This window comes from Diabrotica virgifera, chromosome 6, assembly GCF_917563875.1.
Source record: "Diabrotica virgifera virgifera chromosome 6, PGI_DIABVI_V3a".
NCBI classification, from domain to species: Eukaryota; Metazoa; Arthropoda; class Insecta; order Coleoptera; family Chrysomelidae; genus Diabrotica; species Diabrotica virgifera.
In genome coordinates, this window is record NC_065448.1 from 37,440,449 (window position 1) to 37,466,314 (window position 25,866).

General features: G+C 33.3%; 1 protein-coding gene across 2 annotated transcripts in view; it reads left to right on the top strand.

Annotated features, from left to right (window-relative positions):
• Window positions 1-13,840, top strand: part of LOC126886863 (zinc finger protein 501-like) — a 45,107-nt gene extending 31,267 nt beyond the window's left edge. The window contains exon 2 of one of the 2 annotated variants that reach the window (XM_050653974.1): window positions 12,167-13,840. In XM_050653974.1, the coding sequence (XP_050509931.1) occupies window positions 12,167-13,512 (1,346 nt within the window). In that variant the 3' untranslated portion in view covers window positions 13,513-13,840. Of the gene's footprint in view, window positions 1-129; window positions 2,109-12,166 lie in introns of those variants that run through there. The other variant, XM_050653975.1, reaches the window with a different exon arrangement.
• Window positions 13,841-25,866: the final 12,026 nt, after the last annotated feature.

The window sequence follows — 25,866 nt, forward strand, 5'->3', positions numbered from 1 at the left end:
AGATCAGAAATCTAAGGTTAAGCTATGGCCCATTCTTTACCAAACACTTGGGAATTGCTGAAATTAATATTGACTATGTAATGTTTAATGAGAGATAATTGAAAATTTATATTTTGGTTTTTATTTTAGAATTTCCACAAGAGACGCACACATCGGAAATTATGAAAAGAATACATGTACATTCAAATCACACCGGAGAAAAACCTTACAAGTGCGAAATTTGTCATAAACAGTTTACTCGTAAAGATCATTTAAGTGTACATGTAAGAGTTCATACTGGAGAAAAACCTCACAAGTGTGAAATTTGTTTTACGAAGTTTCGCCAATCAAGTCATTTGAAACAACATAATATGAGGTCGCACACCAGAGAAAAACCTTACAAGTGCCAAATTTGTTTTAAGCAGTTTACTCATAAAATTCGTTTAAATGAACATATAAAACTGCATACTGGAGAAAAACCTCATAAGTGCGAAATTTGTCATAAACAGTTTGTTCGTAAAGATAATTTAAATGAACATGTAAGAGTTTATACTGAACCTCATAAGTGTGAAATTTGTTTTGTGAAATTTTCTCATGCAAATTCTTTGAAACAATATATGAGATCGCACACCGGAGAAAAACCTTATAAGTGCCAAATTTGTTTTAAGCAGTTTACTCAGAAAAAGCATTTAAATGAACATATAAAAGTTTATACAGGAGAAAAACCTCACAAGTGCAAAATTTGTCATAAACAGTTTGTTCGTAAAGATCATTTAAATACACATGGTAGAGTTCATACTGGAGAAAAACCTCATAAGTGTGAAATTTGTTTTGAACAGTTTTCTCAGTTAACTTCTTTGAAACAGCATATGAGATCGCACACCGGAGAAAAACCTTATAAGTGCCAAATTTGTTTTAAGCAGTTTACTCAAAAAATTCGTTTAAATGAACACATAAAACTTCACACCGGAGAAAAACCTCACAAGTGCGAAATTTGTCATAAACAGTTTGTTCGTAAAGATAATTTACATGAACATATAAGAATTCATACTGGAGAAAAGCCTCATAACTGTGAAATTTGTTTTGGGCAATTTTCTCATGCAAGTTCTTTGAAACAGCATATGAGATTGCACACCGGAGAAAAACCTTATAAGTGCCAAATTTGTTTTAAGTCGTTTACTCAGAAATCTACTTTAAATAAGCATACGAAAGTTCATACTGGAGAAAAGCCATACAAGTGTGAAATCTGTTTTAAGCAATTTAGTCAAACAGGTACTTTAAAAATACATTTGAGAATACACACTGGGGAAAAACCTCACAAGTGCGAAATTTGTTTTGCTCGGTTTTCTTGGAAAGTTTCTTTGAAACATCATATGAGATTGCACACTGAAGAAAAACCTTAAAAGTGCGCAATTTGTTTTAAATAATTTACTCAGAACAGTTCTTTAGCTTTGAACATACGATAATTCACGCTGGAACAAAGCTTACAAATTTCAAATTTGTTTTTGGCAGTTTAACAGCACAAGCAATTTTAAAAATATATGACTGTATACTCTAGAACAGCGGTTCTCAACCTTTTTTACTCAGCGACGCACTAACGTACTCCTTACAGATTCGCGACACCCTTATATGTACAAATTTTTGCTAGTGGTAGGGAAGTACAGATGAATATATTAAAAAGATATATATTAAAAACAGTTAGAGAGGAAACAATTACGGATTGGCACTTTATTGATTGGTATAACGTGGTATATACCTAATAGTTAAAAAAATGGTTGAATGCATGATTGGTATATTATAACAAGTAAAAAAATATAAATAAAAATATCGTATTGGTAAATCTCGCGACACACCCGATAGGTTCTTCCGGCACACCAGTGTGTCGCGACACGGTGGTTGAGAACCGCTACTCTAGAAAACCTTATACGTGCGAAATTTATATTATTCAGTTTTTACATATCAAATTTTTAACTAAACATGCAAGAATTGACCATGCAGCGGCAAAAACAAGTGTCACATCATTTTTAACAGTTTTTTCATAAAATTCTTTAAATGAACATAAAAAAGTTAACATTGGACAATGTTACAGTTACAAAGCCTCTACAAAAATATATCAGTTCCCACCTCTACACATAGTTTTTTTTGCTTGGACTATAGTCATTCAGCCAGTCTCAATCAAAAGTAAATGTATTAAAGATATTGCCAATTAGTGAAACACGGTTATTATAATAATATTACAACTTTTTACTTCTTATTTACCTACTCATTACATCTAATGTACATACTATGTTAATAAATATTATAAATATATTATAATACTTAAGGCCATGGGTACATAATTCGCAAATATTTTACGGCTATCCTTACTTTTTCTGTCTTTACACGGCAAATTACGTGTAGTAAAATTCACACTGGTATGGATATGTAAACATTACTAGAATGTCATTCTACTTAAAAATGTCATCATTAACTTACAAGAGATGGCTTTTGAATGTTCTTGGATAACTGTTATTTATATAATCGCAAATTATTAATTCAGTTAATAAATGTGATAATTTTTTCACTAACTATGTATTCAGTGATGGTAATAATTTATATGTGTACAACAAAAACTAATACTCAATCGAGAAGAGAGAAAAAGTGTTAAAGTGATTTTTTAATAATATATTGTTACTATGGAACGCTTACAATTTTGAACATCTGTAACAACAAAATACTTGGATCACAGAATATATGTTATCTTGATGTATTCTCTGCTTGGATCTTCCACAAATAATACACAATAAATAACTTTTTATTAAGTTCACGTCTTAAATCAATTATTTATCAAATACACTATATATCAATATTATTTAATCAACAACTCAAAATATTCCCGATGCCATGTCAAATATTTAAAATTGTCACTGATTGTCAATGTCTGACTGACAATATTCTATTCGACTGAGTGCGTTGTAAGACAAAGATAGATTTGGAAAATATTACCACGGACATGGTGTCCATTTTTTCGAATCCTGAAAAAACTAATAAATACTTTTAAAAAATTTAAACGCAGAATGAAAGACTAAATTATTACCGAGGGCCGAAAGTCCCTTAGAATAAATAAAAAGTTTATTTTGAATGAGATATTTGAAATTAAAAATCACATTAAATTTTCTCTTATGTTTTTCACCCCTGTAACTTATTAAAATAAACATTATAGAAGTTCTCAGGGACTTTCGGTCCTCGCTAATAACGTAATCTTTCATTCTGCGTTTAAATTTTTCAAAAATACTTATTAGTTTTCTCAGGATTCGAAAAAATTGAATAGCATTGCAGCCGAAAATACGTACCGATCCTCTTAATGTTTATCAAAAACACATAGTGTATACATTTTACAAATAAAAATATTAATGTTAATATTAAAATAAATGCATTCTTTTTTGTATTTTTTTTAGTTTTTTTTGTTTTGTTTTTTTTTTTGGTCAATACGATGTCAACCCGGTTCAATCCCTCGGAGGTTTAAATCCTATTAGTGATTTTTTTTATTAAATTATTTTTTATTTTTTTTTTGTTTAATTTTTTATTTTTTTTAAACATATTTTACAAATACCTAGAGCTAATTACAATAATATTTTACTATCTGACAAGAAAGATACCAAACAGTCAAAAATTTTCTTTTTATTCAGTGACAGAATAAAGAGAATATCTACAGGGAGTGGGATGTTCTGGTCTATAATTCTTTTAATTTGGTGATTGGTTAGGTGTTTATGCTTCTTGCATTCAAAAAATATGTGGTTCAAGTCACTTTTAACCTCACATTCTTGACAGATATTTGAATCTATTATGTTTATTTTAAATAAATGTGCAGGATAACATGCATGTCCAAATCTAATTCTACTGATGGTGGATATGTATTTGCGAGGGAGGGTGAAATTCTTATACCAAGGTTTTTCCGGAATAATCGGTTGTATCAAAATGTATTGTGTTGTTGATATGTTACAGTACTTTTCCCAGTGTGTTTTCCAGTTTTTCATCTGTTCAGTTCTTAAACAAGCAAAAGCATGTAGAATGCAGGGCTGATATATGGTTACTGTTCCATGGATGAGGGAATTTTTAGCTAATTGGTCTACATGTTCATTATGTGTAAGTCCTGAATGTGCTTTGATCCATATAAGTTGTATTTTTGGGGTGTGTTTATTAATTTCAAATAAGATTTTTTTTATTAAAGAAAATGTATGGATTAGAAGTACTACAAGGTAGTTGAGGTGTTTGAATAGCAGTAAGCACAGATAATGAATCAGATAAAATTAATGCAGAATTATAGGATGCTAACTTGAAATAAATTAAAGCCTCATATACCGCCGCAGCCTCGGCAGTAAACATGGAGAAATTTGAGGGCAGTTTAAACATTTTTTCTATAAATTTATCTGGAATATAAAAGGCACAACCAGTACCATTTAAAATTTTGGATGCATCTGTATAAATACAAACAGATTTTGACCAATTTGTAAGGTAGTTATTTAAAACAATACTGTTTAATAAAGAGTGCTCATGATAACTGGGTTGTATTATATCTACTTGATTTAGTAACTCAAAGAAATTTTCGAATTCTACCACTTTATTTGCAACTTTCAGTATTATTATTCGCAGTCTTTCGAAATGCGTCACATAACGGTGGCGAGTTTTTGTGAGCCCAATATTTATTTGTTAAATCAAAATAATTTAAAGTACTAATTTCTTTATATAAACAAGTGTTGTAACATCGGATCTTAAAAAGAAATTTTTGACTGAGATATTCCCTTCTGAATTTAGTAGGCGGTTCCATTGTTTCAACATAGAGTGGTTCAATAGGGGTAGATCTCATAGCACCTATGCAACAACGCAATACTGTGTTTAGAAAAACATCTATGCGACCTAAAATATTGTTACTAGCCGATCCATACAGTACTGAGCCATAATCTATAATAGATCGTATATATGAACGATAAAATAAAAGACATGTTTCAACATCTGCACCCCACCAAGTTTTTGCAATTGATTTAAGAAAATTTAGTGCTTTACTGCATCTATTAAGCAAAAAATCAACGTGCAGTTTCCAGGTCAATTTAGTATCCAGAATCATACCCAGATATTTTACTGATTTACAAACAGGAAAGTAATCATCATTTAATTGTATTTGTTCTCTTTGAGGTACATTGTGTCTAGTGAATATACAAATGTTAGACTTGTTGTTTGCTAACTCAAAACCATTTTTTTAAACCACTCACGGCAATGTTCATGGATATTTTCCAATGTGTTTAAGCCATCATTATATTTTTTAAATATTATGCCATTTAATATTGCCAATATTAAATGAAATATTGTCGATACTAATATTATGAAAATCAGCTGTGTAAAGATTAAATAGAAGAGGACTTAAAACTGACCCCTGTGGAAGACCTGAGCTATCAAAACGTGGTCCAATGAGTATTATTTTCAACCCTGATTTATATTTTCCTGTTTTGTAGAAATTGACAATATTTTGAGCTAGAAGAGAAGGTATTTCGAATCGATGAATCATTTTGTCTTTTAGCATATTTAAATTAACACTGTCATATGCACCTTCAATATCCAAACATAACATTGGTACATATGTATTTCGAGAATATGCATTTTGAATATGAGTTACAATAGTAGCGAGGGCATCCATAGTACCACATCCTTGTCTGTAGCCGTACTGAGAATTTGGAAGTAGATTTTTCTCATTTATCCACCATTCAAGTCTTACTTTCAGTATCCTTTCTAAAACTTTGAGAATACAAGACATAAGTGAAATTGGTCTGTATGATTGTGCCAGATTCGGATCTTTGTTTGGTTTTAAAATGGGAATGACAATGACTTCGTTAAATTCTTCCGTACCTGCATAGAGGACTTCATTAAATATTTCCAATTAAAGATCTTTAGCGATTGCAGGAAGCATATTAATCATAGGGTACTTAATATGGTCATAGCCAGGACTTGTGCTAGGACGATTGTTACTTAGTTCCGATAGTCTAATAGGTTGAAATAAAAAATGATTTTTGTCAGTAACGATTTTCTTAGATTCATTAGGCATAGATGTTGCTGTTGGTGGAGCTATTTTGTCAAAAAACTCTTCTATCCAATCATCCTCAAAAGATTTTGATTTTGTTGGTGATTTTCTGTATAACTTCCTAGCTTGAGTCCAAAGTACTGATGATGTAATTGATTTATTGAGAGAAGAAACCCAATTGACCCAGCTTTGTTTTGCAATACTTTTTAGTTGTTTTTTGGTACTTGCCATAATTGATTGACATTTTATATAGTTCTCAAAATTACGTTGTTTTTTATAATCATTGAGTGATAATTGACGCTTTTTAATAATCATGTCACATTCAGTATTCCACCACGGTGACGGATTCCGGGTTCTTGGCTTAAAAGTTATATACTGTGGTATTGCAATCTCAGCAGTATAATTTATACTATTTATTAAATATTCATATTTGCTTGATACATTATTTCGAACATAACCATTTTTATTAAAAAAGTTTTATACCAAGGAAGTATATAAAGCCCAATTCGCTTTTTTGATGTTCCATTTATTTTTTGGTAAAATTGTTTCTGTTTCGTCTTTAATGCAAATATCCACATGTATAACGAAGTGATTCGATCCAAGAGTGTCTGAAGAGACATACCATTCGGTCTTACTAACAAGATCAGGACTGCAAAGAGTAACATCAATCATTGAGTAATTCTGATTAGGTTGAGTTAGTAAAGTTGGATTTTCATTATTTAAAACTGTAAATTCAAGATCATCTGCCATTTTAATCAGTTGTATTCCAATTTCATCATTTGTAATTGAACCCCAAACAGAATGATGGGCATTAAAATCACCTCCAATTATAACTGGTTTTTGTACCTGGGAAAATATGTTCATCCAATAATTTATTGTGCATCTAATTTTAGGTGCTCTATACAGTGATATAAAACTAATTTGTCTGTTTCCATATTTAATTTTTATAGCACATAACTGTATTTCATTATTGTACTTATTATTTTCTATTTTTAGTTCAGTAAAATAAATTGATTTATTTATAAGTATAGCAACGCCACCATAACCATCAGACCTATCATTACGAACTAGATTATATCCATTAAAATTATATACCTAACACATTTTTTTTAACCATGTTTCACTAATAAGAGCTATGTCTATTTTTTTACTTACTAAGTAATGCATCATACTATTTTTATTTGAGACTACAGAACGAGCATTCCATTGTATTATTTTTAATTTAGGTTGACAAGACATTATTTATTTAATATTAATCAAAGTACCCTTCAATACCTGTTCAATGATATTGACTATTAATTTTTTATCGATTGATCGTATATCATCAAAATTTTGTATACTTTGTAAAAATTGCAATATCAAAGTAGAAAGAATTTCTGTTACATTTTTGTTAATCTCAATATTACCATAATTTGGTACGGTTGTATTAACAGGTAAAGGCTTATCAGGTCCGAAAACACAAGGAAACATCGGTTTCTCAGCAGTCGTCTGTGCACTTGGTGAATTAAATTTTCTTTTTTTATTAGTATTATTTATTTCAGGTTGAGTAAAACTAAAAGAAGTTGAATTTTTAGGAACCGGCTTAGATATCGAAATATTTTTACTAGTGGAAGGCAGACTAGGAAAATTCCTTTCATTATCTGCTAAACATTCAAAGGAGTTATTGCTTACAAAATTTGAAAAATATTTGTCACAGTAATTGCGTGCCTCTATAAAGGACATCTTATGTTCAACCTTTATATTTTTAATTTGTTTTTGTTTATCAAATTGAGGACATTTTTTGATATTGAAATATGTTCCTTACTCTTACAATGCATACAAAATATGACTTCTTTACTACAATTGTGATCTTTTTCTTTGATTTCACTGCATTGCATACAACGTACTTGTGTGCTTTTGCACTGATTGGATACGTGCCCAAATCTAAGACATTTGTAACACTGAACGACCCTTGTAATATACTGTTCTACGGGGCAAAATACCTTATTGAAGGAAACATAATTTGGCAAAACGTTGCCTTCAAAGGTGACTATTATCATTTTTTTATTGACAAGTTCAACTTTATTGTCTTTTATAATTTTACGTTTAGTTCTGTATATATTAGTGACTGTAGAAGAACATTCTATATTTTCCATTAAATAATCTACGTTAAATTTCGTATCTACATCTCGTACTATGCCCTTAATTTCTAACAAATGATTTGGTATGTAAGCCTTAAGGTTTTCTAATTTCAATGACTTATTAATCACCTAATTATTTGCCTCCAATAAGGACTTTAACATAACCTTTATGCGATTTTTTCCTAAACTTTTGATTTCTACAATGTTAGTGAGTTGTAAGTTTTTTAAATAAGATATCTGCGACACACAGGATGCAATTTGCCCAGACTACCTTCATTATTAAGTCTCTCAATATAAACCCATATATTTTGTATATTATACTTATCTGAAAGCAGGTTAAAGGTTTTCTTTGCTGGTTCCATGTAAGCATTTTTGTCCAGAGAGTCCTCACTATTTTCTACTGACATTTTCGTCAACGAAGACGTCCCTACACTTGTTTCCCCCATGGGGGAACAAAATAATGTTATACCCGTATAACACACAAAACAGAAATTTTTAGTAAATCAGTACACTTGAAAATAAGCCCGGAATATACCAAAAAACTGCCAAAATTAATATTTTTTTCGGATAAATCCAAGAAAAACGAACACGACTTTGACAGTTATTTTGACAATGAAATTATTTTTAAATTATTGGTCTACACATAGTTTAGTTTTTGTAAAAGTTGCAATTTGGTTATTATTTCGAAAGACCACTAATATCTAAATATCTGTCTTCATTTTGCTGTTGTGGCGAGCAGTCGTTTGTTAGAAGATCAATTGTACAAGGTAATTATGATTTCTTTTTCATACCGGTAAAAGTTGTCAGTGTAATTTTTCTAAATCCTAAACAATATTTTATTGTTTAAGGGTTTTAGTTGTTGGTTTTTGGCTTTTCTGCTTCTTTTCCGTACCTGGAAACTTTCCGTTTCTTCATAAGTAAATAAGTTTACTTTCATTTTTATGATTAACTATTTATATGGAAAATAAGCCACAATTAAATTGAAATGATAATTTTATTAACGTTTCGGCGCCCAAATCGGGTGTCGTCAAAATACAAAGTACTACTATATTTAAAAAAAAATAAAGGTTTACTTTCTGTTTGGATGCTGCGATTTTCTGCATCTTTCTTACCATAAATGGTCTACGGTTAGACTTTCCCGGAAATCGAATGGTTTCCTCCTATCGTGCGTGAATATATGGGTCACGTTCCATTGAATTTCGTTTCTACCAAGGTGTGGTGAACGCTGATGTGGTTATCAGCCAACTAAAATCTTCAGTGGAGACTTTATCCAGGATTTTCTATCGCTGCTGTCAAAGAGCGGTAAAATATATATTTCAAATATTCATGTAGGTTATTTTTGGCTCTATTTAACTTTGGATTGAACAGTACAAACACAAAAAGTAATGTTATGCTACCTTTTTTTTTTAAACGATCAAATGAATCTTAGGAATTTTATTTTCAGTTAATTAATAACTATTTTGTATCTATATGCAACCATATGTACTTATCAACATTGTAAACTTTCATTTATAATTAATTGTATTGTAATTGTTATACTTGTAATAAAAAATTTATTAAAATTCGTTTTGCTTATTACATATCTCTTTCCAGTTTCACTTCACAGGGTAGTAGTCCGTTCTTTAACGGTAAAATATTGCAAAACCTCTAAATTGTAAAGAACCGCTTTGATTGACACGAAATTTGGCATACACATAGCTAACAAGTCAAAGAAAAAAAGTGATATTGTGCCGATATGTGCTTTTGCCCTGGGGGTGGTTTTCACCCCCTCTTGGGGGTGAAAACATTTTCGTCCAAAGAAAGTCAGGAAATGGATGAACTGGCTAATTTTAAGTAACTTTTGTTCTATAGAGTTTTTTCACTAAGTCAATACTTTTCGAGTTATTTGGTAGTGAATATGTTCATTTTTTCAACAAAATAACCACGCTTTTAGACGGTTTTTCGCAAATAACTCAAATAGTAAGTATTTTGTCGAAAAGACATTCTTAGCAAAAATATAGCCTGTAAAAAATTTAAAAAAATGGTGTATACATCACGTCTGTACACCTAGTAGAAGCAGAGTTATAGCTAATGAAAAATAGGTTCATATTCGTCAAATTCCAAATGAAATACTTTAACGTGAAATAACCAAAAATGAAGCACATTTCGGGGAAAACTCATTACAACTTATTTAAAGTGTTTAAAAAAAAGCTTCATTTTTGTTTTATAAAAAAAAATTTCTAGCATCAAAATTAAACAAGTTACGCTCAAAGTAAAGTTAGTCCCGTTTGGTTTTGGTAAAAAATGGAGAAAATCACCCCCTAATTAGTATCTTAAATGAACGTAATCGTTACGACTTCATAAGTTTCTTGACTCCTGTATATATTGTTTATATGATCTGTAAGTTTCATCGGTTCAAAGTCCTTATTATTGAAAGGGCTTAAACGAGTCACTGATCACGAATGTATGCAAATTTAGAAACACCAAATCTTAATCAATTTTTGTCCAACAGAAAAACAAAAAAATACATGATTTCAGAAAAGCAAATCTGACTTTTTTGTTTTTCGAGATTTTTGGTATCTCTAAACAATTTTTAACATATTTTGAAAAAAAGCATATTTTTCAAAATTTAAATTTTTAAAAATTTTACTTTGAAACCAAATTTTTTCAAAAATAAGCACTTTGAATCGATGAAACTTACAGATCATATAAACACAACATAAGTAAAATAATTTGTGGAGCGGTAACGATTAATTGAATTTAAGTTGCTAAATAGGGGGTGGTCTTCCCGATTTTTTTTTGCAAAAACAAAAGGGACCAACTTTATTTTGAGCGTAACTTGCTTAAATTTAAAGCTAGAAACTTTTTGTAAAAACTGAAATAAAGCTTTTTTTAAACACTTTAAAAAAAGTTATAATAGGTTTTCCCCAAAAAGTGCTTAATTTTTGGGATATTTCACGACGAAATATTCCATTTGAAATTTGGTGAATAAGAATCTATTTTTCATTGGCTATAACTCTGGTTCTACGAGATCCAGAGACCTAATGCGTACACCATTTTTTTACTTTTTTTATAGGCTATATTTTTGCTAAGAACGTTTTTTTCGACAAAATACTTAATTTTTGAGTTATTTGCGAAAAACCGTCTAAAAATGTGGTTATTTTGTTGAAAAATGAACATATTCACGTGCAAATAACTCGAAAAGTGTCGACTTGGCGAAAAAGCTCTATAGAACAAAAGTTACTTAAAATTAGTCAGTTTACCCATTTCCGGACTTATTTTGGACGTATATTTTTTCACCCCCCAAGAAGGGGTGAAAGTCATCCCCAGGGCAAAAGCACACATCGGCACAATATCACTTTTTTTCTTTGACATGTAAGCTATATGTATGCCAAATTTCATGTCAATCCAAGCGGTTCTTTAAAATTTAGAGCAAAAACCGTGAAAGAATGGACTATAGTTGGTTTAGGATAAAACAACAGAAATTTTATATTATAAAATTTAATTTAGTTAATCCACAAATTTGTTAATTTGCTGATGAGTAAGACTGGCGCCCTCATTTTGGTTTGTTCAGTATCTGTGTCTGGTTTTATTTAACTTTCTGTTTTATTCTTCCAGCTCTCATTATTTCAGAAAGAAATCTGTTTTAATTTTATTCCTTTTTCTGGATCTCGAATCCCATCTTCTTTTTGGTCTCTTGTTTCTCGAGCTTACTTAGCCGGTGCTCTATTCTATTCTTCTTCCTTCCTTCTTTTCTATTTTACACTTTCTTTACTTTATTTCAAATTGCCTCCCAATTTCGACTTGCTCGACAATTTCGAAAAGAATTGTTGAGATTTTAATCATAAAGTTATTAAAAAATGTTGATTTGGAATAGTTTGTTCTACATGATGTACACCCTGGTGAATATAGTAACATTATAAAGATATATATGTAAGAGAATCTTGGGAATTGTTTAAATTAATATTGACTATGTAATGTTTAATGAGACATAATTGCGTATAATTGAAAATTTATAATTTGGTTTTTATTTTAGATTCTCCACAAGAGGCGCACACATTGGAGATCATGAAAACAATACATATACATCCAAATCACACTGAAGAAAAACCTTATAAGGGCGAAATTTGTCATAAACAGTATACTTGTAAAGATCGTTTAAGTGCACATGTAAAAGTTCATACTGGAGAAAAACCTCATAAGTGTGGAATTTGTTTTAAGCAGTTTAACCAATCTAGTAATTTGAAAACGCATTCGGCAATGCACACGAGAGAAAAACTTTACAAGTGTGAAGTTTGTTTTAAGCGGTTTACTCAAAAAGTTCGTTTAAATGAACATATAAAAGTTCATACTGGAGAAAAACCTCATAAGTGTGAAATTTGTTTTGGGCAATTTTTTCATGCAAGTTCTTTGAAACAGCATATGAGATCGCACACCGGAGAAAAACCTTATAAGTGCCAAGTTTGTTTTAAACAGTTTACTCAGAAATCTCATTTAAATGAACATACGAGAGTTCATACTGGAGAAAAGCCATACAAATGTGAAATCTGTTTTGGGCAGTTTTCTCAGTCATCTTCTTTCAAACAGCATATGAGATCGCACACCGGAGAAAAACCTCATAAGTGTGAAATTTGTTTTGGGCAATTTACTCGTGCAAGTTCTTTGAAACATCATATGAAATCGCACACCGGAGAAAAACCTTATAAGTGCCAAATTTGTTTTAAGTCGTTTACTCAGAAAACTATTTTAAATCAACATACGAAAGTTCATACTGGAGAAAAGCCATACAAGTGCGAAATTTGTTTTGGGAAGTTTTCTCATTCATCTAATTTGAAACAGCATATGAAATCGCACACAGGAGAAAAACCTTATAAGTGCCAAATTTGTGTTAAGCAGTTTACTAAGAAAATACATTTAAATGAACATATAAAAGTTCATACAGGAGAAACACCTCACAAATGCGAAATTTGTCATAAACAGTTTGTTCGTAAAGATAATTTAAATGAACATATAAGAGTTCATACTGGTGAAAAACCTCACAAGTGTGAAATTTGTTTTGTGCAATTTTCTCATTCAAAATCTTTGAAACCGCATATGAGATCGCACACCGGAGAAAAACCTTATAAGTGCCAAATTTGTTTTAAACAGTTTACTCAGAAAACTAATTTAAATCGACATACGAAAGTTCATACTGGAGAAAAGCCATACAAGTGTGAAATCTGTTTTAAGCAATTTAGTCAAACAGCTACTTTAAAAATACATTTGAGAATACACACTGGGGAAAAACCTCATAAGTGTGAAATTTGTTTTGTACGGTTTACTCACGCAGCTTCTTTGAAACGTCATATGAGATCGCACACTGAAGAAAAACCTAAGTGCTAAATTTGTTTTGAACAATTGACAGATAACAGTTCTTTAGTTGAACATACGAAAATTCAAATTGGAAACTCAGGGTTAAAAAAACATTGTTTAAATCATATTTTCTTAAACGAACTTAATATTACTGGTGGTTCTGCTTTTGTATTGCCTCAGGATGTTCGTTGGAAAACTTTATCGGACTGTTTAGAAAGTTACTTGGAAAACTGGCATTATTATTTTGATGTTTGCTCAAACAATACAAATAAGAATGTGTGTACCTACTTGTGCACGTAAGAAGCTATACTTCTATAATGATAATTTCAACGAAATAAATATATTTTAAACAGTCTAACTGTATTTTTATTTAAATATTAAACTAATTTTAATACTGATTATTTCACTAGACTGTTTTTCATCGTTTCCTACTGACAAAACTCCTTAGCGACGTCATTTCTCAGCGACAAAATTATGACAGATCCGTCACGAAAGTGTCTGGTAATAACAAATAAATAAAGATTATATTTCGTTGATATGGTGCATTCATTGTCTCGTGAAATAGTCTTGTCGAATATCATTCGAGAGAAAATTATTTACCGGTAAAATTTTCTCCTTATCAAGTTCGTTGCCTTTTGGTAATTTTCGCTTATGAAATTTTGACAAAATCACTCGACTGACGTCTCGTGATTTAAGTCAAAATTTAATTCGCGAAAATTGTCAGGCAACAAACTTTCATACCAGTCGAAAATATTGCTGGCACAATTTTCTCTCTTGTGATATTATATACGAAAATAAAAATAATACCAAAAATTAAAAATAACGTTAATACGTCATTTTTTATGAACTCTAACTCCCCGCAATTACTTTTCCCTTGACGAATCCTAGAAAATCTAATAACGTCAAATTTTCTACACAAATTTTTAATTTTCTTTCCATCATATGTTAATACTAATTATCCTATTCCTAACGAAGTCAAATCCAAAGACACAAAAATTATAATAAATATATTTACGTAACTTGAAAGATCTATAGCAACCAAGTTCATGTTGTAAGTGTGCGCGCAGGTACCTTCTTCATACTGTGATTTTTAGAAAAATTCACTCCCATCAATGTTTCCTAATCGCGCCTAAAGAAGTATAACTTCAATAAATACTGATTATTGATAAAGATATAAAGCTTGTAAATGAAACAAAATTAGAGACCAAACCGCAAGACTATTAAAAAAATAAAGTATGTATGTTGCTGTGGAAAAACAAAAAAAGGATACCAAATGAGACAAACAACAAGATAATCTGCTATGCAGACGATGCAATACTCTTAGCGCAGATGATTTACAACGTATGCTGCACCAGTTTAACATAACCGCCACAAAATTTAACATGTTATTTCCCCAAAAAAGACAAAATGCATGGTTATAACAGCAAATCCAATAAGATGTAAATTGGAGCTGGAGGGTCAGATAATAGAACAATAAGTGATGGAGTTTAAGTATCTAGGCATCACAGATGAGCTAAACAGACTATTTAATACCTTTTTGTAAACTTTATTATAAATTAATGTTGTTTTATAATCAAAATTTAACTCTTACGCACAAGTTGTAGTCCATGTGACTAACAACTTCAGTGAGAACTTGGGTTTATTATTATGTACTAATTGCTACAAATAAACTCGTTATCAGATTTAGCCATACGCCTCACACTCCCTCTAAGGGGGAAAATTGACTCATCCCAGATACCTACGGTATCAAAAGGATTGAGCTCTGGTGGGACTCTTTCCGTGTTATCGAGCCCTAGGTGACTTGGAATGCAGGTGTATCTCCCAGAAATTTTCGTACGCATCTGGCCGTCGCGAGTAGTACAGCTTTCTGCATGGTCTTATAAAGATGTTCATTCAGACCCAGCTTTTTTATGCTTTCGAGGAGGGTCTTCGGAATGACTCCAGTAGTAGAAATAATAATCGGTATCGTCTGGGTACTTTCCATTCTCCATTGCCTTCGTATTTGAATTTCTAGATCTCTGTATTTGGCGATCTTTTCAGTAAATTTACTACGTAGATTATTGTTAGGTATCGCCACATCAATTAGCGTTGTTTGTCTTGTTAATTTATTAACTAGTACGAGATCTGGTCTATTATGTGCCACTGTTTGGTCTGTGAGCACAGTGCGGTCCCAGTATAGCTTGTAGTTGCCATCCTCAAGCATACTCTCAGGGACGTATTGATAATACGGGAGATGGTCTGTTTGGAGAAGTCCCAGCTTAATAGCTATCTCTTGATGAAGGATTTTTCCCACTGCATCATGCCGTTCCTTGTATTCAGTTGCAGCAAATGCCTGGCAGCCCCCTGTAAGATGTTGGATGGTTTCTTGGGCTTGACATCCATATCGGCATCTGTCGTTTTGAACCTGAGGGTCTTTGATGATATATTTCAGGTAATTTCTGGTTGGTATAACCTGATCCTGAATGGCGAGTAATGAACCCTCCGTTTCAGGGAACATCTTTCCTGATGTCAACCAATAGTTCGACGCTGTATTGTCGACATAGTCTTGGCTGACCTCATTGGGATGTCGCCCGTGCAGAGGTTTACCCATCCAGGTGCGCATTTTTTCGTCTTTAGTGAGGTGGTTTATGCGCATTTCTGGTTCCCTCAGTTTGATCGGTGTTGTGTCATCTACTGCGCAAATAGCGCGATGTAGAGTAGATGTCTCAGCTTGCAGCTGAAAATAAGATCGTAAATTAGCAATTTGTTTATCTAATTGCTCACCTATATCCATAAGCCCTCTTCCTCCTATTTTCCGTGGTAATGTCGTTCTTTCTACTGCACTTTTAGGATGGTGTTTTTGTGCCTTTGTGAGGTGTGTTCGTACTTTTCGCTGAAGATTTTCTATATCTGTTTTTGTCCACTTAACAATACCAAATGAATAGCTAAGCGCGGAACAAGCGTAGGTGTTTAGTGCCTTAAACAAATTTTTACTGTTAAGCTGTGAACGAAGCAGCTGTTTTACCCTTCTTATAAACTCAGTAGTTATCTCAGTTTTCATTTGCTTATGGTCAATTTTCCGCGCCTGCTTTACTCCAAGATATTTGTATATATCGTTTTCACCCATGGCCTCGATGTTCTGGCCATTTTGCATATCGAATCCACCGGGCTGTATCTTTCCTCTGACTATATTTAAAACGCGACACTTGTCCTAGTCCAAAGTGCATATTAATATCATTAGAGAATGTTTCTACTGTTTTTAGCATTTCTTCTAGATTGTCTCGAGTAGAAGCCATTAATTTCAAATCATCCATATACAACAGATGATTAAGCTTCGCTACTACATTATTGTTGTTTTTAATGCTAAAACCTGAGTCAGTTCAATAGCTGTGATAGAGGGTTCATAGCCAAACAGAACCACAATGGACTCAGCGAGTCTCCTTGAAACAGGCCCCGGTTGATTGCGATATTTTCCGTTTCGATATTGTTTTCACCAGGTATTTGGAGGTGAATTTTAGTCTTCCAACTTGTCATTATATGCCTTAAAAAAGTCACTATGTTATCATCGACTTTGTATATTCTCAATATATCTATAAGCCATTCATGCGGGACTGAATCAAAGGCCTTTTTGTAGTCAATAAAGGCAGTAAAGAGGTTCCTTTTTTTGGTGAATGCCTGGTTAGAAATGACTTAGCGCATCCTTTCTGTTGAGGCTCTATGATATTGTTTAGAGCACAGTGTTGGTAGATACGCCGGGTTATACAGGATGTGACCAATTTATACAAAGTTGGAAGACAAGTAATTGGGCGGTACTTGGCTGGATCTTGTGTGTTATTTTGATCCTTCGGTATTAAATAAGTGGTTCCCTGAGTTAGAAATGATGGTATTTCCTGCGGGTTAGAGATAACATGATTAATTAATGTTGACAAGCACTCATCATGAATACTCCAAAACTTCTTAAGCCAGAAGTTCTGAACTCCGTCTGGTCCAGGAGATTTCCAGTTATGAAGCTCTTTGATGATATTTGAGACCTCATCGGTAGTGAATGGTTCGTAGTTAGCTGTGACGTAGTGGCGACAGTTGTGCGTCGTATCTTCTATCCAGCCAGCATTGTTGTTAAGAGCAGCTGGTGTGGAAAGTTGATTTCCCCAAAAACTCATGAATTTCCCCAAAACTCATGAATCTCTTCTTGGTTTGGGTAAGACTTGTCGACACTTTCTACAGTGGAATTGAGTTTTCGGTAGAACGCCTTCTCAGAGTTCTCAAAAAGTGCATTGTCACATTTTCGGTTGTTACTAAACTTTATACCTTCTTAATCGTCCTGAATAGACGGAGAGTTTTTGTTTTAATGTATCCAGACACTGTTGGGCTGTGTTATTTTCTGGATCGTATCTCGAGTGTCTTGCAGTGCCCCGCATTATTTCTTCAGCTCTCTTAATGACTTTTCAACTTGGGTTTATTATTATGTACTAATTGCTACAAATAAACTCTATTATTATTATTATTATTATCACACTAGCTACGCAAGGCTCGAAACAGAAGTGGAAGATCAAGTGAATAGAGCAAACAGAGCCGCAGGTTGCCTGAATGACACAATATGGAGAAATATATCGGAAAAGAAATGAAAGACAGAATTTACAAAATAGTCATCAGACCAATAATGACATACGCGGCAGAAACTCGACACGGAGAGGACAAAAAGATTGCTCGAAACAGCGGAGATGAAAAATCGATTAAGACTCTATGGGACAGAGCTAGAAGTAAATACAGATATATGACGGAGATGCAAGCAGGTGGACAACATTAATAATTGGGCAAGAAACAGAAGAATAGAATGGGATGACCACTTAAGCCGAATGACAAGAAATAGAGTAGTAAGGACAGTGAGAGACGGTTCCCCAATAGGAAGACCACGAAAACGATTGAACGACAACTTACTAGAGGCACATTGAAAAAACAGACAGAGTCATGTCTATACAAAAAGAAGAAGAGAGCTGTGGAAAAAGTCAAAACAAATACTTGCACTGTAGTCAGGCTCTGGAGAGCCTGACTACAGTGAAATCCTATAGAGTAATCCTATAGAGGTGAAACAGGAGAAAATTTAATTTTATTGCATGATAATGGACTTCTACATACCATTAGAGTGACTACAGACATCATTGAAGCAGAAGGTATCCCTTGTTTGGAGTGGCCTACTTGCTCACCCGAGCTTAATCCTATAGAGTATTTGTTGGATATGCTTAAAAGAAAAATTAGAGCTCGCCGGGATAATCCACAAAACACCGCACGGCTAGTACAAGCTGCTTTTAAAGGATGCAGCAACCTACCACAACAAAATATTGATAATTTGATTAGGAGCGTGCTCACGCAAAATGCAACTTGCATAAGGACTAGAGGTGATAACACTGACTACCACAAAAAACAAAAAAATTAATAAAAACAAGTTAAACATTATTCGTTTTACATTGAAATTTTGTATGCTGTTGACTTTAAAACAACTACTTTCAATTTGTTAAATAGTTTGTTTTATTTAATTGTTATGTATTTGTTATTAAATTGCTTTAAAATAAATATTGTTTGACTTCGTGTGTTCGTTTTTTTTTTTTTTTAATTCGCACGGAATAGTGAGAAATATCAGATGCTTCCATATAAGTTTGGGTGTGTGTAAATGAAAGCAAAACAAAACATATGGAGTGCACAAAGTCGAATCAACATGAGAATCTGAAGGTAGACAACCATACCTACGAATATGCCTCCACTTTTCCCTACCTAGGCTCAATAATAAATGACAACAACATCAGTCACGAAATACAAGCACGGATTTTAAGCGGTAATAAGTGCTTTTATGCATACAAAGACTTAATGAAGAGTAAATTACTGAATCGTGAGTCTAAGCTTAGAATCTACAAAACAGTAATGACACCAGTCGTCACATATGGATGTGAAACGTGGACCCTCTCAACCAATGATGAAAATTGTGACATTAACGAGGAACAAGGTGGACAAAGAAAAGAAGGCAAAGCCCTAAATGCCGTAGCCATAAATATGTGTGGCAATAAAATGGAAAGAAGTTGTCAACACATATGGGATGAACGAAGGCTCCGTTGCTCAGAATCGGTTAGAGATGTGGGTGTGGTTCTTTACATTTTCTTATTAGCTGGGAAATAGAGACAAAAAATAGACAAACACAAAAAGGGCAAATAGCTACTATAATTATACTACATTACTATAATATAATAGAGCTAAACTAGGATACAATGGACAAAAAAATTAATCAATATAAAGCCGAAAGGGCGTCACTTTGATCTTTTAGTTTTAAAAAGGAAGACAAAGAAAAACTCTTTAAATAAACCAAACAAATTAAAAGGTAGCTAAATAAAAATAATCATTTCAAGATAAATATAAATTCATATAAAGATATTAAAGATAAAAAAGATAAATAAAACCTACCTTATTATTTCTTACTCAGTTGACCAGAGAGAAGGGAGATGGATAATTAGTAACAAGCCAACATTATTAAAAATTAATTCTATTTATTAAACAAAAAAAATTATTAAAAAAAGAAATTAAGGTTGACCTCTTTCTGGTTTTACATTTTTTATTTTAAGAGGTATTGTCCACAAATACAAATAAATACAACATCAAGTAGGTACCTTTGTGTCTCTGCTTTAATATCCTGCAGCTTCCAACGCAAAGTCCAGATATATGGTAGTAGCACTTTTCACTTCACTACTACAAAAATACAATACTGATGTGGTACAATCTTGAATTTACAGGAGTATTTAGTTTGAAAAGTTCAGCAATGCTTTACTTGTTTTTGTAACTTATATAACTTGTTGTGACGTAAAAACACACTTCATTTCACCGTGATGGTTAATAAGAACTGCTTGACTAATATGAATTGAATTCCAAAAGAACAGGAGGTGTCACAGGAGTGTGAACAAAAGTCATTGACTACCGACCTTCAAACCCTGTAGCCAAATCGACGATCTCCATACTTGCACCTAAGTGCAAACTCTTCCCAGTGTTTTACGAACACCGGACACTGCACAATCAGAAGTTCGACCTCTCTACATCATATCATGTCATATACATGACAAAATAATTGACGAATCCAAAACCAATTACAGAAACAAGAACAGCCCTGAAAAGCACCATTGCTCCCAAATATATCACACCAGCCAATCAAAAATTAGATACCATGGTCCCAGATGACAAATATTAACCAATCATAGCAAAAATACCAAGGCCTGCTCTTTTGCATGACACAATATTTAGCGAATTAAAAGCCAATACACTAACTCTGCGTTAAGATGCCAATAAATTATAGCCATTAGTTAGAAAAATAAACGATGTAATTTGGACGATCTTTGGTGTTTATACGTCGCAATTAGATGATTCAATTCCATTTCGGCTTAACAAAAGATAGCCAATTAATCATTCCAAATGGGACTGACTTAAGTAAGAAGAACAACAAACAATCCACTTATTTCACTACTTTTAATTTCTCAATGTTTATTCCGGATTTGAATTGACATGGAAAAGGGATTAACTTTATAGCGAACGATGAAGTTGCCCACAGACACTTGTGTAAACACCAATATATATATATATATATATATATATATATATATATATATATATATATATATATATATATATATATATATATATATATTGATGTGATCTTTATTATTGATATGAGATAATATTCTTATATGTTACTTAATTTAATCAATGTATTAATACTAATCCAATTAATTAACCAGATCACATATCAATATGTTTTCAATCTCAGGGCGAATTATAAATTAATTACTTACTTCCGTGGCTTCTAAATATTTCTTAATGGTTCCTAATCGGGATAGAAAAGAAAAGAGTAAAAAAAATACACATATGGGTCACAATTATAATCAAAATATTTTTTATTTTATTTAAAAGGCAATCAATGCTTAATATTTGCTATTTCTTATTATTCTTAAACATAACATTTACAAATGGGAATCTTATTTCCTTTTGGTTTTCAATTGAAAGTTTTTATTAACATTTAACTATTAGGAGTTATTAGGAACAACTCTATTTAAGTTTGATGAAGCTTTTCTGATATTATTGATTATGTTATTCAATTTTTTATGTGGAATTTAATACGAAAAACCCATACATTCATGTCCAAACAAATGAGACTGACCTTTTCCTGGTGAACTGAAAATGTCCTCACACAAGACCCTTTCCTGCTATCCTTGGCTGCGATCAAACCTCGTCCTGGCTTCCAGTGATGTTCTCCTTTGAAAAACTAGCTCGTATAGCTCTCGTTCCTGCGTCTGTCGTGATGCTGTGTTCTACCTTTCTCGAAACTGCTATCAGCTACCGGGACACTCTTGGCTCAAGGAGGTTCTTTTACTCTCGACCTGGCCTACTTCTCGTTCCACGGTAGATACTCCACACTCACGGAACTACATCGGCTTTCTCCTCTCCGTACACTACCGTCTACTACTCGACTTCACTTCTCGACAGCTCAAAACATTCTGATCTCACTTTCTCATCCATTCCCCTACTTTCTAAATATCCCTTCCAGATTCACAAATCAATCTTCCACCACCAACTCTCATTCGTAATATTCCTCAAAACCAATTTTTAATCTTTCTAAATATGCTTAATGGATTTCAAAAGAAAATATTTAATTCCCATTCTAAAATACTTTCTAACTATTTACAAATTTTAATGACCTATTCTCTCTTTCAAATGAGTCTTATTTAGCATAGGCTAATGATCGAAACCTTCCGCGAAAAACGATAATGAACTATCATCTATTTCACTGAGTTTTATTTAGCATAGGCTAATGATCGACCTTCCGAGAAGAACGATAATGGTACGCGTCATTCACTTTGTTTATCTAAGCACATTGTTCCGAGTTTCGTACGCTTATTCTAATCACTTCTTAAAATTAAATATAACAATTTGTTGTATACAGGTTGTTCTAAATTTATATGCCCGAGGTTGAGAAAATTAAAAATATTTTATATTAAAGTGAATTTTGTTTATAATTATCAAATTTTAATTTTTATATCAAATAGAAATATAACAATATATATATATATATATATATATATATATATATATATATATATATATATATGTTACACTTGAAGTTTCCGCGGGAGCTATATGTGCTTTCTGTTGTTTTCCGGGTTTGACTCCGCGTTGAATAATTTTGGTTTTGATAAAAACCATTATTTTGACGACGTTTCGGCAAGATCTCACTTGCCATTGTCAAGTCAGGTAGTTCCGCTTCTCGCTGCTGCTTGAAGTAAACTGAATTTTTTACTCACGATACCGTCGCTTATGTAGTTGATCCTGATGCTGCTTGCCCTGCGCGAACTCTGGCTCTTGTTATTGGTCCGGTGTAGGTTGCAGTCGTCGGCGGGATGTTACGCGTGGATGTTGCGGCCTGATTTATTTTGGCCTTTTTCTTCAATACCGTTTTCCAAGTTGTAGGAAGCCGTTGCGCATCATCTCTTTGGTTTAAGCCGTTGGGATTTCTTTCAATTTCCATCGATTCTCTGATTTCCCGTTTTCTTTTTATTTCGATGTTAGCTAACATCGTTGTTTGGTTCAGGTTTATTGTGTGTCCTGTATTTGCGACATGTTGAGCCAGGGATGACGTATTTTCTCCCCTTTCGATAGCATTTCGGTGTTCTTCTCGTCTTACCTGGATTCTTCGGTTGGTCTGTCCAATGTACGACTTTCCACAATCCCCACACGGAATCTCGTATACACCTTGGCTTTCTAACGATATTTTGGTCTTTGGTGTTGGTAAAATAGTTGAGATCTTTCTGTCCGTATTAAATATCGTTTCTATGTTGTGTTTTCTCAGCACTCTCCCTATTTTCTCTGTCGTACCCTTCACATATGGCAGAATGGTTTTGCCGATCGGCTTATTGTCTTCTGTAGGGTCCTTATCTCTTCTTCGAGCATTTTGAGCTTTTTCGATGTTGTATGTTGAGAAGCCGTTTTTTCTTAACGCTGTTTTCACGTTATGCATTTCTTCATTTTGATGTTCTTGGTCTGTCAGTCTTTCGGATCTTGTAATCAAGGTTTTGATGACTGAATGCAATTGTGCAGGATGGTGGTGTGAAGCAGCATTTAGATATCTATCGGTATGTGTCGGTTTCCGATACACTGTATGGCCTATGTGTCCGTCTTGTTTCTTTATTATTAACACATCTAAGAATGGAATTTGATCGTTTTCTTCCAGTTCCATGGTAAACTGAATTTTATGGTGGATATTGTTGATGTGTTCTAAAAAAGCCTTTAGTTTTTCTTCTCCGTGGGTCCAGATAATAAAAGTGTCATCCACGTATCTAAGCCACAGTTTGGGTTTGTATTCAGCTGTTTCTATTGCCCGCTGTTCTATTTCCTTCATAAACAAGTTCGCTATTACTGGTGACAGTGGAGAACCCATCGGTGCTCCCTCAATTTGTTTATATCTTTGTTCCTTATAGATGAAATAAGTGTTATTTAAACAGTGTTTGGTTAGGTTTAGTGTATCCGGTGATATTGGATACTTTTTGCTTATGATGTCCAGTGATTCATCTATAGGAACATTCGTGAAAAGTGAGACAACATCGAAGCTGACTAGCAAATGTCCCGGCTCAAGAGTCACACCTTTTATACGCTCGATGAAGTGGCTCGCGTTCTTGACGTAAGAATCCGCTTCTTCCGCGTATGGTTGCAGCTGTTGGGCCAGAAATTTCGCCAGCGGTTGTAAGGGAGATCCGATGGAACTCACAATTGGTCGCAGTGGTAATCCTGCCTTGTGTACCTTGGGTAGGCCGTAAAATTTTGGGCATCTAGATGACTTCTCTCTAGGTATGAGATGGACCTGTTGTTCTTTATTGATATTTGAGGCTTTGATCTTGGCTTTTGTTATTTTCTCTAGATAGGTTGTCGGGTCTGACGAGATGCTTTGATATGTTGTATCATTTAAGATGTCGTTTATTTTTGTTTCGTAGTCTTGAATATTCATCACTACCGTAGCGTTGCCTTTGTCAGCTGGAAGCACGATGATTTCTTTGTTGTTCTTCAAATTATGTAAGGCTTCTTTCTTTTCCCGTGTTAAATTTCTTTTTGGTGGTTTAGCTGTTCTTAATATTTTTGATACGTCTTGGCGTATGATCTCGGCTGTTTCTGCTGGGAGATTAGTAATTGTAGTCTCTACCTCAGTAATGATGTTTTCTACGGGAATGTATGTAGGTGCAACAGCAAAATTGAAACCTTTTGCAAGAACACTATTCGTGGCTTCATCCAGTGTCAGATTTGAAAAGTTATATACTAAATTGTTTGTTTCTATTTGTGGATTTTCTTTCTTTTTTGGCCGCTGTTGTAGTAACAAATTTTCACACTTTTTAATTTGTTTGGTCTTAGTGAGATCAGCATCTGTTTCTGCTCGAAAGTTTGTCAGTTGTTCAAAGAAATTCCATAATGTTGGATGGATTGTGTTACTTAGTTTAAGATGCAGCTGTAATGATTCTGTATTCATTTTGTCGATGTCTCGTCTGGTATCATGGATTGCCTCTCTAATAAGCGCCAGGCTTGCTCTTCTTAAGATGTTTTTAGTTTTATAGTTGTTTTTGTGAAAAGTGAGCTTCATACAAGTCGGTATAATGCTTTCGTCACGGCAGCGTTCTAAAAACGTAAGGTTGCATAACAACGTCCTTCGTTTCGATCGTAGTTTTTCGTATCTTCTGATGTCTGGTAGAATTTCCTCCCCGTAGAGGTTAATTATGTTACACTTGAAGTTTCCGCGGGAGCTATATGTGCTTTCTGTTGTTTTCCGGGTTTGACTCCGCGATGAATAATTTTGGTTTTGATAAAAACCATTATTTTGACGACGTTTCGGCAAGATCTCACTTGCCATTGTCGTCAGGTAGTTCCGCTTCTCGCTGCTGCTTGAAGTAAACTGAATTTTTTACTCACGATACCGTCGCTTATGTAGTTGATCCTGATGCTGCTTGCCCTGCGCGAACTCTGGCTCTTGTTATTGGTCCGGTGTAGGTTGCAGTCGTCGGCGGGATGTTACGCGTGGATGTTGCGGCCTGATTTATTTTGGCCTTTTTCTTCAATACCGTTTTCCAAGTTGTAGGAAGCCGTTGCGCATCATCTCTTTGGTTTAAGCCGTTGGGATTTCTTTCAATTTCCATCGATTCTCTGATTTCCCGTTTTCTTTTTATTTCGATGTTAGCTAACATCGTTGTTTGGTTCAGGTTTATTGTGTGTCCTGTATTTGCGACATGTTGAGCCAGGGATGACGTATTTTCTCCCCTTTCGATAGCATTTCGGTGTTCTTCTCGTCTTACCTGGATTCTTCGGTTGGTCTGTCCAATGTACGACTTTCCACAATCCCCA